The 17,665-nt window shown below is 39.9% G+C and overlaps 2 protein-coding genes across 3 annotated transcripts in view; one reads left to right on the top strand and one right to left on the bottom strand.

Annotated features, from left to right (window-relative positions):
* The window catches only part of MOSMO (modulator of smoothened), a 31,935-nt gene extending 16,233 nt beyond the window's left edge, over positions 1-15,702 (top strand). Inside the window, exons 2-4 of one of the 2 annotated variants that reach the window (XR_008468255.1) lie at positions 4,957-5,169; positions 6,046-6,152; positions 11,804-11,942. Coding sequence is in view for 1 of the 2 variants with exons in the window: in XM_054213303.1 (XP_054069278.1) it covers positions 4,957-5,169; positions 11,804-11,988 (398 nt within the window). In the remaining variant the exon portion in view is untranslated. Of the gene's footprint in view, positions 1-4,956; positions 5,170-6,045; positions 6,153-11,803 lie in introns of both variants that reach the window. The other variant, XM_054213303.1, reaches the window with a different exon arrangement.
* Positions 15,703-16,792: 1,090 nt separating this feature from the next.
* The window catches only part of UNKL (unk like zinc finger), a 56,342-nt gene continuing 55,469 nt past the window's right edge, over positions 16,793-17,665 (bottom strand). The window contains exon 19 of the mRNA XM_054213271.1: positions 16,793-16,909. The gene's annotated coding sequence lies outside the window, so the exon portion shown is untranslated. The remainder of the gene's footprint in view (positions 16,910-17,665) is intronic.

The raw sequence follows: 17,665 nt of genomic DNA, 5'->3' as shown, positions 1-17,665 counted from the left end.
AACCCTGTAAACTGTGCTTTTCACTTAGCAAGGATGGTTTAACAAGTCCATAGTATCTTGTTTGAGCAGAAATTGTCTGGCAGTCACAACTGAGGTTTCTATCAGAACCACACCATCTCGTCAGCACAGCGAGGGAGGGCAGGCAGGCTGTCTGGCAGCAGTTGGATGTTTTAACCTCTTCACTAGGCATATTGGCCTGTAATATTTATTAAATGTTAGTAGTAAGTAATTTGCTAAGGATGTGGTCGGTATATGGAACGTAAAAGCGAGGAAGCTGTTGTCAAGGAATGTAAAGGGTTGCAGACGCATTTAAACCCAAGGAATAGCATTTTCTCTGAAATGATGGGAAAGAGTAAGGACATTTTCAAGTGGGGGCAGTAGGGGAGGGCAGAGGAGGGGCAGGTACCCCAGGCTGTATGAGCAAGAGCAGTTCTGAGGATTTGTGGTTTGTATGTTCATGTGAGAGCATAGCTGCTGGGCTCTGTGACCTTCTAACGTTTGAGCCCCACCTTGTTCACTGCGTCGTGCTTTCACCGTATTAATTGCTTCTTATGTTATGGTAAGCTCTTCACGGCAGTGGCACCTCTCCTGTGTCCATCTGGCACACTTGATCCCGCGTGTTCTGGCTGTCAAATAATAGATGAACAGCAAACATCTGAATAGCTGTTATTATGCTACTGCTTTCCAGCCGTGGTATTGCTGTGCCACTTTTAGTAATTCAGAAGTGATGGAGAGGTGGGGGAGTGAAAGGGCTGCAGCAATCTTTGTTTCTCTCTGTAGCGGGTGATTCCTCCTTGGTGGCTGTGTAGTTACCACGGAAACGGGAGAGGGATGGCACTGCACCGGCGGGGCTGAAGTGGGACTTGTGGGTCGGCTCGGTGGCAGCCACACATCGGAGCGTTTCTTTGGTTTGGTGCCTTTTCCCGTCTTTCCCTCAATGGTTTTGTGAAACTTAATTGTTAAACAGGTGATGCTCCCAAATGTTGGTATATTTGTTAAAGAGTCTTTTTATTACTTATTCTGGTAAAAATATGCAGTGTCAGAAAATGAGCATTACTGGTAGTCTGGAGGAGTTGGGTGAGGGAGTGTAGGAATATGATCATGAAGTCTTTCACTCATATAAACTGGAGTCCTGGTTATAGTCCAACTGTCACTACTGGAAGGTCATTTAATGTGTTTGAAATGCACCGGCACTTTAGGGAATAGATTTACTGGAAAAGACTAAGGACCACTTCACTGACATTTGTTCAGTGCAGCATCCTCTGGTTTGATCAAGGCTGAATCTCATTTTAACTAATCAGAAATACATATCCTAATGACCTCTCGCACTAGCTGTACTGGCCTGCAGAGTGCCAGCCTGGGAAACTATGGAGGGAGAGGTGTATGAGAGAAGGATGCAGCCCCCAGCGTCTCCACGTTGTCCTCACAGCTCCTGGTGGCCGTGCAGTGCGGGCATTGCAATGGGGAGGATGCGCAGGTGTCGTTACTCCTCTGCATGTATTTTAGGGCTGTATCCATCTTTAAGCTGCCTAATGTACTAGCATTAGCTGTGCTGTTTGGTTTATACCTGTGTTAGGCATGTAGATTTTCAGCAATTATACTGGAATTCTTCTGAGGGAATGACTAAAAACCTCTTACCCAGAGACCAGAGAGGAACTCAGTGACTGGCTTGAGAGGGACTGTTGGGCTATTCTCCAACTACAGGCAGAAGGGATCTGTTCGATTCAGTATCTCTGTCCCTCTTTTCAATGATAGACTAGATAAGGTTAAACAAGATTTTTTGTAACAAGTTAGTTTTTTGGCAGCTGCCTGGCAACTGTCTGCTTGATTGCTTTAGAGCGGGACCAAGACAATAAATTACCATGTAAACCCACTCTTCTTTTGAATTCTGTGGCAAATAAATACTTTTTCCACACCAGAGACTTCTTTTGAAGTCTGCATTCAACAGGAGATTTGTCACTATGGGACCAAACTGTGAGGTTTAATTTCCTTCTGCCTAGTTTATGTACACAATTGAGGTATCCCTGTATAGTGAACTTAAACTTTAACTAAATTTATGAGCACATAATGAGATTGTTTCTCCCAGTTACGTTTGTGAAACCTTTAGAACTAGATCACAGACCTTCTCTTGCCTTCCATTTGTCTCCCTAGAGTCTGCAGACTCAAGGTTCAAAACCTTCAATATGGAGTATATCTACTTTTGTAATCCATGAAGCAGAGTTAAGAGAAAATACTAAGCACGTGCTAGCAAAAGCTTAACCATAAAGTTCAGTGTTTTTCCTCCAAAATGGCAGATCCTGAAATTTATTTGCTTATGCTTTAAAACTCTGATTTAAAAAAAAAAAAAAAAGAGTAGAGCAACTTGGGCATGAGAAGTGATGTTCAGGAAACCCTGCTCTAAGGAGTTTCTTGCAACTATCCTTGTGTCTTCAAAAGGGATACTGCCCTGGTATTCACAATTCAGAGATTTAACTGATTGTTTTTTTCATTTTCAGTTGTGGATTTGTTGGTTTTGGTGTTCTTTTTTTTAAGAAAATCTGTCTTTGGAGAAGTAGATGTTGACAGCAAAAAAACTGCACTGAAAAAATAGTAGTTCAAGATGGAGTTTTCTTCTGTTTCCTCTAGTTACCGCACTGTTGGGCTTAGCTTTGGTCCTCTCTAAATCTGACATGTTAAATGTGCGCTTGTTAATTGAAAAATGGCTTCAGTATAAACTACAAATTGCATTTGAAAGATGAGTTAGTTGTCTCTTTCTAATACATGCTCCTGTATAGCAGCTGTTCCTCGGTACCAGTTAACACACAAAATGGACTGGAGGCCAGCACAGCGGTTCTTATCACTGTTGCTTTTGCCACAGTTAAAAATGCACTAAATTATTGCCACTGGATTCAGGAGAGGTTTCTGAATTCAGAATGTGTGTGTGATGTAATTTTTATGAAGTCATTCTTTAGATTAGAATTGCAGTTTAGAAAAAGCTGACTTCTACTGTAAGTATAGTAAAATTGTTGGCAAATCCCAGTCTCGCAGAGTGATTGGGATTAATTTCCTGTTGTATGGTACTGCAGTGAATAGCCTCTCTATCCCCAAACTACAGGAAACTACTTAGTCTTTTGTATGAGGTTCTGCAGCGGGTGTTTCAGGGAGCTTGACGTTGAAGGACACGTGCACATCTCCCCTCAGCCCCAGCGGCTGATGTAAAATGAAAACGTCGCAGGCTGTGAAAAAGCGAGTGAGAAGCAGCTCATGTGAAGCTGCGCGCTGCGCAGGTGTGTGAGCTGTGCGAGATCGCGTCTGCAGTGCTGCCTCCGTTGTGTGGGATCCCGGTGCGCAGTAATGGTGTGATTGCTGTGTATCTGGAGTAGAAAATGCCAGTTTTGTTGGTTTTGTAACTGACGCTTTCTTAAAGGATTTTACTTCAACTTGTAGCTGAAAATTCATCTCTGAATCTTTCAGTTGATGAATATGTAATTAAAAGGATGAATTTGAATAAGGCTAAAGATTTATAGTCTAAACAAAGGTTACAGTAATACTTCAACAGAAGTGATTCAGTAATGGTTTTGCTCTTGGTTCTTCATCCTGTAGGAGCGTATCACAAGTGCTGCATCTAATAAAACATGATATTCTGCCTCGCACCCCAGTGACTCTAAGCTCAGACGCTGATCCTGTGGTACTCCTTGCTGAGGTGTAAGCAAACAGGATCTGAACTCTTGTAGAAGCTGGCTGCAGGGTGCTCGGAGGTGCACGCTAGGACTGGGTACCCTTTGACTATTGGCTTACTTCTTTGTTTCCTGCCTTTTTTTCTGCCTTTTTTTTTTTATCAAAAGAAGCTAAAAAGTATGACAGTTGTTTCTCCCTCCAGAAGACGTGCTAAACCTAATCTTCCAAGTGTTAATGTCTTAATTGTTTCTAAGTTGCCCTCTTCTTATTTTAAACAGGTCAACACTATGACAATATTTACTTACAATAATTTGTGGAGGAAGATGTTGACTCTAATATTATCAGCTGTTGCTTTTTGCTCCTAATTTAGGTAAAGGACAATTGTGATTATTTAGGAAAACAGTTCAGAAGAAGGGACAAAATTGAGAAATACAGGACTTAATGTTTAGGAGACACTGGAAGAATTGGATTTTAATCTTGCATGTTAATTTTGAATTAAAATTTTCCAAATAAAGAGCACTTTGCTATTAAAGCTTACTAAAAGCTTCTTTATGAGTCTTAAAAACACTGAACTGGATTTTAAATCAGATTTTTTTTTTTATTTAACACAAAATACCTCATTTTGTGTAAAACTTTATGGTTTCTGTACCAGTCTTGTCCTTTTTCTAGGATCTTTTTGATAGATATCCCAGTTTGTGTGTGTAGTAACTCTTGTTAGCTGTCAAAAGGATTGACCAGTCTCTTACGTAGAGGAACTCTTAAATATTGTCAAGAAGTGGTTTTTTTTTTTTTGTAATGTTCTTAAAATCTCGGTATGAATTAAATGCAGTTTCTGCTGTAAGACTTTGAGGTTTAAAGCTGTATTTACAGATGAGGGGAAAAGGCATTAGACAATTAAAGGCATTTTAGGGGTCTGCAGCTCATTTTGTTAGATTATAAAAGTATTTCATCTTGCATGGATGAGGGAGTGATCCTCTGTACAACTCGGCTACCACTTCAGCTGATATTGGCAGGCTTTACAGGAGCGCTTTATCCCTTTGATTAGACCTTGATTGCCACTCAAGAGCAGATACAGCTTGCAGCCATCTCACTTCAACTTGTGCAAATGCATGATGAAAGAACACAAAGATAGATGTTTAAAGCATGGCCCCCCTGCATCCTCTGTGTTTGAAAGACTTACTAAGGTTCATCAAAGAAAGAATCCCTTATTTTTGGACAATTCTGAGCTTTGGTTTGCAATTGAGCGCCCCTCAGAGAGGATTTTGAAAGTTTACTTGCCTCTCTGCTATGTATTTTCAGGTGCTCTCACAGTTGGCCTTGTGCGACAGTGTCAAACCATCCATGGACGTGACAGGACCTGTATTCCTCCACGGCTGCCTCCTGAGTGGGTCACTACGTTATTTTTCATCATTATGGGAATCATTTCACTAACTGTCACATGTGGTTTGCTGGTGGCTTCCCACTGGCGAAGAGAAGCTACTAAATATGCCCGCTGGATAGCTTTCACTGGAAGTAAGTGACCTCAACTACACAGTTGACCTGTATGCAGGATAAACTGGTGCAGTCTAAAATAACACTAGAGTGTTGTCAAGGAGCAGTGAGTGTTTAGGGCTCTTACGATACAAAACGTTCCTTCTCTTTAAATACCACATCTGGGGAAAAAATAAAATTCTTCAAAAATCAAGGGGTTGGTATCTTAAGTGGCTATAATTGAGAGGGAATAATAGTCTGTGGCCCAAGGTGAGAGAAAGGAAGGCCTGACCCCCCTACCTTCCTTGGGCGGTGCCATTAATTGACCTAAGAATACGAGCAAGGATAGAAGAGGTCAGTCCTGAACTGTGTGTCCGTTGGTCTTTCATACTTCCCCGCTCCTATATATCCAGGACGTATTCCTAGCAGAATGGAATGACTGAAAATTCCATCCCTGAGGAAGAGGAGGCAGTTGATACATCTGAGGCTTACTATAGTTGGAAATCCATCCCTACTTCAGGTGTCTCACGAATACCTCATTCAGGATTGACGCTGGTTCAGTCCTGCTTCACGCTCACAGTGGGTGTTTTATTCAGAATATCTGCATCCTAATTGGCGATGCAGGAGGATTGCCCACTGCAGAGCATCTGCTGTGCTTCTCAGCACTGAGACTTTTGCTTCCATAAGTGACCCGCAGCAGTGCTTTAGCTGGAGGGAGGAATACCAGTGGTTTTCTGCCTCCCTCGATTCTGCTCCATATGAGCACCAGCGTAACTCCTCGCAGCTGAGCCTTCTCTAGCAGCTCTGTGTTTCCACACAGGGAAACATATCCTATGGCTACTTCAGTGCAAAAGAAAAACAGTTATAATGAGTAAGGGGAATAACTTTCAAACTTCCTTTTCTTGGTGTGTGTTACAGGCTTAGCCCAACTGTGAAATGGTGCCTTAATGGTGGGGATGACAGCATGAAAAAACTCAAAACCTGAGGGCTTTTAAATTGACTTGAATTATGACATACCACTAAAGGTAGTGTGAACACTAACTAGAAAATGCGAGTTTGTGGTTTACACAGGCATAAATAAGGTTTAATGTAACTTTGTGACATGTAATGGTATCTAATATGAATGAGATTTAACCTTGTTTTGGGGAAGGGAATAATATAAAAAAGCGCTCAGCTTCAGCAAAGGTACTTCACTGAGGCACTTGTACAATCAAAGCCATCCTTCTGACAACTTTGCTACACGGCATATTAAATTAATAGTGCAGCTCTTGCAGACAATGGAGCTATTGAAATGCTGTATCTGTTGTGATTGACTTTTATTTATTTTCCGGTGAATGATTAAAATAGCAGACATGAGTGTTACTGAATATTACATCCCAACTTTTCCAGTGCCCTTGTTTATCTATACATATTTCATGTAGATCTAATGTATGCAGGGAGGGCTTAAACTCAAAATGCCATACAAAATTAAGATGCTTACAGTAAGCTGAAGTCAAAGCTCTAGGGTAAAGAGGGGTTTTGGAGTACTATATATTGATAGTTGATACCACAATTTATTTACCGAGGTTTTTTTTCTTAATTCAGAGCTTATATTTGGGACTTTACATATTTTCATGTTGGTTTGGTTTTTTTTTTAATATCTTCAATCATCACGTCCCTGCATCTTTAGTTTTTTACAACTGTGATGGTTAGTTCAGCCAAAAAATCTGATATCCTAAGGCCATTTTTTTCTGTAGATGTCTTTAGGCTTGCAACAGGTCCATTATTAGAAGTCTAAATATAGAAGGACATTCTTTTATTGCAGCACTTGCCTTTTGTTATGAGATGTTTAATAATGAAACATACTAATTTGTTCTTTTGCAAGTTAGACCTATTCATAATTCTTTTAAGATACGATTGCTATGTTGCTGAAATTCTAAAATTCAATGTCTTTGGTATTCATCTCCAATACATATGACTCCATGACCGTTGCATTCCTGCTAACAATGACGGTGGGAAATTTTATTGCTAAACTCACTTGTAAGAAAAATCACTTTTGAAAAAAAGAAGTGAATGGGAGGAAGAGTTCTGTATTTTTCAAAAAATTGGTGAGAGTGAGTTCTGTGGTTCATTGGATGGCAACACAAATTAGTAACCTATTTGTAGATTAGTATTAGGAAACACGTAACCATGTGGAATCAATTTGGAACACCATGAACTGGTCCTTCCTGTGAAGTGCCAGTGCTATGAGATGAAAACGTGTGTAACTCGTGAGAAGGTAGTAGGGAAAACTTCATAGTTGTATTACATCTCTTCTGCAAGTAACTTCAAGACTAGGCTTAACAGCCTAGTGCAGGCTGCTAGCAGGTATTCTTCTCACAGATCTTTCTGAACACAACATAGGACACGGTATCTTCGGCAGGCGGGGAATTCTGCTGGGACTGCCAAGAGCAGCTCTGGGACTGGCAGCTCCGTTCTCTTCAAATGCAAGGGGGTCCAGAGTAAATCATCTAAGGGCAAAGGAGTCTTCTTCCTCAGCCCTTTCCTCACCACCCTCACAGCAGCAAGGAGAGCCTGGTAAGAGGTCACTCTTGCCCAGTTCACACTAGAGTTTATATATATATATATATATATATAAATAGATAGCTTATATTTTTCATGGAATTTTTGCTTGTAATCTTGTTATCTTGGATGACTCCAGATTTTTTCAACCATGTACGTGTAAATATGAGTTATTGCTGAGAATGGTCTTGTCTATCTTGTGTAGCTAAGGGACACAAGAAGGACGAAAGTTTGATCTCTCAATTCGCTTTCTTATATACACTTCTAAAGTGATATGCCCGAGAGAGTATTTACTAGCACAGCATTTGCATCCTTCCCCAGCCATTGGGGGGTTTGCTGCACAGAAACTTGTCTTTTTGGCTTCACCACAAAACAGCTTTGTGGAAAGGAGAGATACATCCCTCTTCCAGGTCATACTGCGTAAGTGACACAAGTCTTCTAAAGGCAAATGTGAAAGTTCTCCTTCATTTTCTGTAGAAAAGAGTCAAGAATTACGGTATTCCTCCTGATGTGATAGGTATTGTCGCTTTGGGCATAGATACTATCAAAGCTGTCACTGATGTTTGAGTCCTGTTAACTGTAGTACCATACAATGTGATGGAGAGTGGATTCCTTCTTGATGTTCGTTTGTGCACTGCCCAGGTGTTTGTGTGCTTCGTTAATGAATGAGGTATTGCAAACTCATATCTGTGCCTCGTGTGTTGATGGCAGCCAAAGATCTGATCAGCTATTCCTTTGCATGGTAATATTTACTGGTTGCTCATGTCACCTAACTGCCCATTACCATCCCAGCTTCTATATCACTTCATCACTAATTATGCCCTGTGACTTAGTGGCATGAGTTGGTAGCAAAAAAGTAACCTGGCTTTGGATCTGTTCCATGTATCTCTGAAGCTGCTCCTTTTTTTGCTAGCCCTACTTCGAATTTATGTAAAACCTTTGTCTTTTCAGGGTGTTCATTATGCCATCTTCTGGGTTAGAAGATAGGATGTGGTGAACCTATGGTAAATCTCAAACGTTGTAATTTCCATGGTCATTAGGACAAATGCTGCTAGGTTCCATAATTAGAAATGATGTCCAGAGCTTAGTCTCTGCAGAGGCCACCTAGGTGGTCTTATGTATATTGTAACAATCTTGGCTGTTGCAGGAATTCACAGAGCTCCCACAAGATCTGTTTACATCTTACACAGATTCAGGTCTCTTACCATCTGCTACAACTAGAAAGGGAATTCAGTTTGTGTCTGCTGCCACTGAAGTGGGTCCTTCTCTGAGATGTATCAAGGGAGGAGACGCTGGACAGAAAAATCATATTTCTACCTTTTTTCCAACAGTCACCAGAGAGGCTGTTACTCCTTTTGCCTCAGGATTTAAATGTTCATGAGGATAATGGACTTGCTTTTTGGAATGCAAGTGAAAATGGGGCAGGATAATCGCATTCTTAACTAACAGTAGCTATCTTGGTGTTCCCCGGTGAATAAATAAAGTGCTTCTTGCGTTACTAAAGATTTGTACCAGGTGCTACTTTCTGCGTTACGCATCTCTGAAGAGCCGAGCAGGTACTACAATGAGCCCTCTAAAGACTAGACCATAGCTTTTTCCTTCTTTTAATGCTCTGTATCCTGGATTTTTTTGAAGCTGTCATTGGATGCTCAAAACAATTTCAAGCTAAAGAGTTAGAGGAACTAGATCTTTTTTTTTGACAGCCACCATTCAGAAGCAGACTAGAAATGATTGTGTTTTGTTACCTGAATATTCTTGTTCACAGATATTGTAGTCATTAAGTGTCTTTTCTGCAGATTCTTCTACCCAAGGAAGAATTTGAAATCAAAAGCAAGTACTTTTGAGGGAGAAGTTCTTTATGGGTTGCTGGAAATGTTGCCGAAAATTCATTGAGTTGATACTACCAGATATGGAGAGTTACATTTGGGTTACAGCTTGTATAAGAAATTCCTATTTTCTAGCTTATAAATCTCCTTCTGAAAGAATAACACATTAAGTTAACTGAGCAGTTCGTATGTTGGATTTTCTCCTTAGTTTCTTCTTCTTTAAAAATAAATTTATCATGCAGTCTTTTCTTAATGACTTCTCAAAACTTTGCCATAATTCAGGCTTCCTAATCTGGCAGAGACTTTGATGAATCCGTTTTTCATTTGCTATTTCAGTAGACTGAAAATTCAGACCACACTAAGAAAAATTGCTTGGACACCCTGACAGCAGCACATGTGCACTGTGTGTGTGCACAAGGGAAAAGACAGCTGGTTACTTCTGTCGTAAATGTTTGAAATGTGCACGCGCATCAGCATTCTTCATACTGCCGGCATGTGCAGAATTTATTTTTTCTCCTGCTGTGAGGTACCTGGGCCCTTCTGTCCTGGGGCAGGAGCACAAGGAGACGGTGGGCACACGCTCTGGCCGACACTTGTGGTGCCGCTGGCAGGTCTCACACCTGGGAGCACTGGTGCGTGTATGTACAACACACCTCAAAGAACAGGGGTTTAATAGAGAGGGATAAAGATCTATTCTACAACCATATCCATGAGGCCATCAGAACTTTTCCAGCTGTGTAGTTCTTGAATGTAATAAAGGAGATTTAATCTTGAAAGTGCAGGTTGTTTTCAGAATCCTAAAGCTATTTCCTATAAGTGGGTTATTGTTAAAATATAATAGAAGTTTTGTAAATAACTGGAACGCTCGTCAGGGACAAACTGGATGTAATAGGAAGTGTGCTGAGTTATGATAATGTGACTCATCCTCAGAACATTGTTCAAACTGTTACTAATTGTATGTTGTGTTACTAATCACCCATCAACCAGTGTTTTCTGGACCAGTCCAGTATAGAGCTCTTCGATGTTTGCACAGATCTGCTCAAGAAACACATAGCCAAGCTTTCTCTCCTCAGATGGACCAGCTGTTGGTTAAGATACAATTAAATAAAGGGAAACATTCCTTAAGGATTAGATTGTGTAGCGTGAAATTACATGGACCAATAATCATGTAGATTAATCCCTTCTAGACTACTTAATATTTAACATCTAGTCGCTGGTTCTTTGATTTTGTTTTAATAGATGGCCTAACGAGGTAGCACTGAGCAAGAATGTAGTAACTCTGCAGTTGCCAGCTGTTTTTTGTTTGTGCTCTTTTTCTTCCCCATTGAAAAGCGATCTGCCGGTGCCGTTAATTAAGGCGAGAGGCGAGCTCCCTCCAGTGGAACGCTTGATTTGTTTTCCTGCTCGTTATTGTCAGCCGAAAGAAAAGCTGGTCCTGGTGGTGGCTGCTCTTGACCCTGAGTGTTGCGAAGCTGCTTCATGTGTTTCGGAAAGCAAGGAGCAGCTGATGTTCTGATGTTCTGGTTTCCTTTTTGTACATCCACCTAGAGTCAGTTGTAAGCACGAACCATGTAAATAAGTCTAACTGTTCAGGTGAAATAAAAAGCCTCATTTCTTGGTTCTCTTTGTTCATGCAGTCTGAATTTGAAGTTTTTCACCAAGAAGCTTAGATTTAACTGAATCAGAAAACTTCTCTTTGTATTCCGATGGAAAATCTTAAGGATATTTCATTACTTAAGGAAACACTGATATAACTTCAGGAAACGAGTCTATTTTAATCTAAAAGAATATGTAATGACAATCTATGTGTTTTCTATTTTTAGCAAAACTTTTACAGAAAAGGAGTTTATGTGGAAGAATGGCAGAGGGCAACTACAGTTGGAAAAAATCAACTCTGATAATAGAAAAGGAGTTTCTTCAATGTTGACTGTTCATTTGTCTTGACTTTGGGGAAAAATGACTCTAAAATTACTGGAGAAATAATGAGCTCTGTGACTAAACTTGTGGATGGTGGTAGAAGTACATCCCCCAAACTTTTATTCTGTAAAGACAGTTCATGATCTAGTGAGCAGGACTGAAATTACAGTCAAAACTGGGGGTCTTTCAGTCTTTCTTGGGAGTAGATGAGGAATGTTTTAAAAGCAGGGTAAAGCCTACTCAGTCATTTCAAGCAAGTTAGGCACTGGAATATCTCAGCTCTTCAGTTTGGTCAGAATACTTTGCTTGCTTTTCTGGACTGCTCTATGAACTGGTAAATATTTTGACTTCAACACAGCAGTGACCATTTTTCTTTTCTCTTTTCTTTGCAGTGATTCTATTCTGTATGGCAGCCCTAATATTTCCAATAGGATTTTACATCAATGAAGTTGGAGGTCAACCATATAAATTACCCAATAACACAGTGGTTGGGTCTTCGTATGTACTGTTTGTCTTATCCATTTTCTTTACAATAGTGGGACTTCTATTTGCTGGCAAAGTTTGTTTACCTGGCTGATGAATGTCTGAACTGCAGGACTTTATTTTGGAAAAGAGCAAGACATCAGAATTGCATTCTCAGGAGGATGCCTAGATCAGACTATCAAACACTTACTGAAAAGAGGAATGCTTTGACTTGTTCTCACTATGCACTTTGGATGAAAAAAAGGAGAGCCTTTCCCATAACCAAATACAGACAGCGTTGACTAATCTCCTGAGCATATTTAATGCAGTCAGGTCTGCACTGTGATAGGCACTAGTGAAGAATGCTTTACACTGAGAAGCATAATGCCCCACGTTACTGTACTGTTCCTATTTTTAACGTCTAACGATTTGGAAGTCAAAGTATTTATGAACTTTGTGGTAGACCAGAGGGTTGCAGAGGAATTCAAGTGAGGCTGGCCTCGCTGTTTAGGAGATTAGTATTCTACATCTTCCTTCTGATGAGCAAAGCCTTTGGCACCAATGTGGATCAATCTTGCATTACTGCACCAAGAAGCCAATAGATCAAAACACGTTCTCTAAATGTATGTAACGGCAAGAAGACATACATCCCCTCCTCCCCCATAAGCTCTAGAAAAACACTAAGGAACGTTTTAGAGGGGGATTTCTTCCTTATATTTATATAAATATATATATAAATATATATATATTTTGCTGATGCAGTATACAGTGTGTGTGTATGTGTGTGTGTGTGTATACACATATATGTATATATATGTATATACACACAAGTGGTTCCTGGAAAAGAACTCAGAACGCTTTGCTAGCAAAACACTGTGGTGTGCAAAACTAGAACTCAATAGAAAAAAGCCATTTCTCTGAAGGCCACATAGCTGAGAGTCTTCAGTTTACCTCATTCTTTGTAGCAGCCCTTGATTTTAACGGTTTTTGTAATAGGTACAAATGATCCCATGCCTTTCTAGGTGCAATTTTAAGTTAAGCTAAAATTCTTTTTATGGTAATTTATTTGTATATGAGGGTAGAAGGTGAGATCATGTCATACCTTAAAGTTAAAATCCTAATTTTGGGAAACTGACACTATTTAAATTATTAGCAACTGTTGTACAGAAAGTCTCTTTTTCTACTGCGTTGTTACATTAGCATTCATACATGTTCAAGCACAGCATTTTACCATAGGTAAGCATTTCTCTAGCACATGTAAAATGTAATGTTTAAAGTAATGCAAACACTATCCCACTGCAAAGATGTATTAATTTATTTTCATTTTAATTATTAATTCATCTTTAAAACAAATGAGCAATATAATTGTTTGAATAATTTATGCCTTGTTTACTAAAGTTGTTATTTTAAATGCGGATTTAAGGGCCACCCAAATTGGGAGTAAATATTCCTCACTAAAGGTAGTTTTATTTTTCAACACAAGGATAAACCTTTGAATCCATAGACCTCTTAATTCACCACTCAGTCTAACCTTGCAGAAAGTACAGTTTAGTGTCCCAGGTAAGCTGTCTGCACTATCGGCGCTGTTTCATTGAGCTTATTAGAAGAACTGCATTACTGAGTAGACATTTTTCTAAAATGTTAGTGAAAGTGTATTTTAGAATGAGGTTGTTGGTAAAATGTAATTAGCAGTTTCCAAAATAATCGCTTATCAGATAAGCTTAAGTGTTTGAAAGTAAGACGGTTTGCACAATTTGTTTAAACTACGTGCCATTCAGACCTTAGTGGATCCCTGTCTTCCTCCTCCACCTCTTCGCTCTCCCCCTCCCAAGGTATTTTAATGCAAAAAGGTTATTTGCTGAATTAAATATTTTTTCTTTTGGCATTTTTCAACAAACTTGTTATCAGAATGGTCTATAAGCAACTTTTTTTTTCCGGCCAGCTCACTCACAGATAGAAGGGAGTGTTTACAGATCACTCAATTTTTCTAAAGTATGCTAATCTGTAAATACAGCCAGGCACCTACTTGGAAGTAATGGTTTAAGTACGATTTGGTTTCTAATTTAAGCCTTCGTAAGTCCCCAGTGATGTTGGTGAAGATAAAATGCAAGGGTCAGCTGCTGGATGTGTGTCTGAATTTCTGGTGTTATCACTGCTGTATCCTAAGCTGAAGTATTCACTAAAACTTAGACCATAAATTATGTTGCGGAAAAAGAAAAGCTCTAATTTTTTTCAGAAATGTCATTCTTGTAAATAGTTCTAGGAGACTTTTGTAACTGGAACACAGGTGGGGGGGAGAGTTTCTCATCTGCTAATATTTCTCGCTCCCCAGCTTACTTATTTCAGTTATAGTGACATCATGTATACAGTGGATTTAGGCTTAGATTAAATGGATCATCATTTAAAAAAAAAAAAGTATAAACACTTATCTTGGAGCATACCCAGACTGTGGCTGGCTGGCTGGAAATTTATCTGACCTGCCAGTGCTATTGCTATGAATTATTAAATGATAGCAGAGGTTTAACGAATAAATTGTTTGATTAAATATTTCAACATTTTAAGTCCAGAAATAGGTGCAGCCATCTGCATTTTAAAAAAACCCACCCAGTAATTGAAGAGACAGCTGTCAACAGTTGCTTTTAATAAGGTCACTAAGTACTATATAGTACAGTATTAATTTATAGCAGAAAATCATATCTTGTAAACTGTATATAAAACACTGTTTTATGGTGCAATCATTTGTCAAACTTATGTCTGTTACTTTTGTTTTAAAGTTGTGTGCGTTCTTTTCATACCTAAGAGCATCACTGTAAAATCTGCTGAAGACTATTTATAGGTTTTATTTGCACAAGGTTTTGTTTTAAACTACAGGAAGTTCGTATTGAACATGCCTGAACATCTGTAGACTTTTTCAGTTCATGAAAAGCAAATGTTTCCGTATGAATCTTTCTCCAAAGGTAATCCTGTATTTGTGTTGAGTGTTTACATAAACTTTTCTGATTCTGCCAGCTGTTATTTTTAACTTTTTGAAGGACAGCTCATTTCATGTGTCACTAGAGATTCTTATTTAGTCTTTTGCTTCAAAATTCCCTCAAAGGTTTGATGTCCCACCATAATGTAATTTGGGCACACTTTGTCATTTACTTGGCTAACAAAATGTAAGATCGGAAACTTAAAATACCTTCGGAATGAGAACTAGTTAATTTGTTTGTGTAAATCTTACCGTTGAGCTCAGCTGAAATAATCGCCTGGAAGCTGTTTGTCTCAGACCTGTGGAGGGCGTGCTTCCCTGAATGCTCCAGTCTAACCATTTAACATCGTTTTTCGTTGTTAATCTTGCTGGCTAGTGATACCAGTTTCCCGAAGACGCTGTGAGTGTGCACCACCACCTCAGCCCCGTCCTCTGGCTGCAGGAACGCTGCCAGATTCGGGCCCTCCTGTCATGCCTGTGTTTCAGAGCCGTTGTTTAACCACTTCAGAACACAACTGTAGATTACCGTTTGCCCCAACACACACACACACACAAAAAAAAAAAAGCTGTCCTTTAAAACCTTTGTGAAGGATGAAAATAATGAAGGAAATGGTGTCTGCAAGCGGGTTGTCCTGCCTGGGCGTCGCGTCGCTCCCCGCTCGAGGCCTGACCGTCTGCGTCCCCCGCCCCGGCCTTTACTGAGGATTGTTTTCTAATTGGTTAGAACATTTTTCAATTAATGATTTCCGAACAAATGTTAATACAAACTGTATAAAATGAACATAATTTTCTTCACTTGTATTTTTGTTATTGAGCAAGTTTATCAAAATAAATTGTCTACTAAAGCGACTTGGCCCCGGCTGCGCTGACTGGAACGGGTCGGTGAGTGCCGGGAGGGGCCTTGGCCTGAGGTTGCTGAGGGAGCCTGGGGGGTCCCTGTCACCATGTCACCCTGGATCGGGACGTGCCCAGGCCCGGGGGAGGGAGGGAGGATGGGGAAAGGGGGTCCTTTCCCCTGGTGAGGTGAATCTCTGGGGACGGGGGAGCCGAGAGGCCTTTCCCTGTGAGGTGAGGAGGGTCTCTGGGGATGGGATGACCTGGCAAGATGGCTGCTCGGACACCTGCTGCCGAGCCAAAGGGCTTGGGGAGCTGGGAACGGAGTGAGGCGGAGGAGCCCAGCAAAGTGAAAAGCAGCATTTTGTGATCATTTTTGCTCTGGTTTTATTGCCTAGACCCAAGGGGCAGCTCACCTACAGGCCTCCGTCGCCATGTCTCACAGCCCAGCTGTCTCCGGCTCCCGCCGTGGCTCACACTCAGCCCTGCAGCTCCGGGTTTTGCTTTGGTTAATCTTTTTGTCTCCCAGCAGCTGTGTGTACACACAATCACTGCATAAAGTCCCTTAACAAGTAACTCGCAGAATAGTTCCTAAATGTGTTTTCTATAGATGGATAATTGTAACTTCTCTTGGCAGTTATTTTTTAACTTGCTGTTGTCCCACATGCAATGTAGTTATCATAATTGCTGACAATATTAATATCTTTTAAAATATTGTATATTTCTGAGAATTTAAGCTTTTTACTCTAATACTTTTGTCTTTTTTTTTTTAACAAGGCTAAGTCTATTCATATAATGGATACACACATCAGGAAAATGGCACAGTTGGACAACGATCAGGTTTTGGAAAGAGCTGGGTAAGGTTACTGTTATAAAATCTTGTTGGGGCTTCAGAGGTAGATATAGAGCAAATAACTGTAGCTCGTATCAACTATGTACTATGTCGCTTCAAAACATTTATCATGTATCAAATGGAACGTGTAAACAAATGTCAAAGTATAAAACAGCTCCTACAGAAAAAACTTTATGTCAATACAGAAATATTATGGGTAATGAAGTCATCCCATAAAATCCATTGTCTTGTAGGGTGAAATCCAGTCTACAGGGTGATCATCCACCGTGGCAAGATTTTACTATCTCCGATCTAGAAGCAGGTAATGGATTGCTGGTAATGCATATCAACAAGACGTAAGATCTGCTGGCAGGCAAGTTCTCCTGCTAAATGGAGCAACTAGAAAAGTAACACATACCCGCTATAAATACAGAGTTGGGGGATAAATATACTGATAGACAACTGATTTGTTTCCTTACATATATTTGGATATACACACAGACAATTTCACTAAAGTCACGGAACTACATATAGTTTCTCTGCAGAGATGAATCAGTCTGTGAACAAATCAGGCAAAACAATAAAGGTAGATCACCTGTTGATACTACATGTTTCTTGAGAAAAGCAGAAGGCAATATATACTCCTTCAAACTCCGTGAGGTGGATTTTGGAGATGCTTAATTTTACTTCTTCTCTGGTAAATCACTGGGGTATTTCTTTTACTAAACTCTCCTATTTCTTGTCTTCCTTCCTGTCTCCTCCAAACTAAGCTCTCCTTCCCCTTCCTTTAGCCTCACAATCTGAGAGTATTCTGAAACCTTTTCCTTTGTATCCCACATGCAAAAGAGTATGCCAGTACCTAAAATTCTGTTGTTCTTGGATATGCACTGCCTACCAGAAGCTATTCTTAGGAGTTATATTTTTGTCGCGTTTGAACAGCACATGTCATTTCTCATACTGCATTTAAGTTTTTCTTATTTGATCCATAGCGAGTACAAATGAAGAAAATACAGTCTAAAAAGGTGCAAACCACAGAAGAATGGCTAAGAAACTACAGTTTAGAATCCTTGCAATTAACATTAAAGCATCTGATATATGAAGGCAATATTATGTTTTAAGTGCAGCACCGCCCTTTCTTTAGTCAGTCCTAATTTG

Source organism: Rissa tridactyla, chromosome 8 (genome assembly GCF_028500815.1).
Source record: "Rissa tridactyla isolate bRisTri1 chromosome 8, bRisTri1.patW.cur.20221130, whole genome shotgun sequence".
Classification (NCBI taxonomy): Eukaryota; Metazoa; Chordata; class Aves; order Charadriiformes; family Laridae; genus Rissa; species Rissa tridactyla.
The sequence above is the reverse complement of the archived record's forward strand: the minus strand, read 5'-3'. Positions and strand labels throughout refer to the sequence as shown.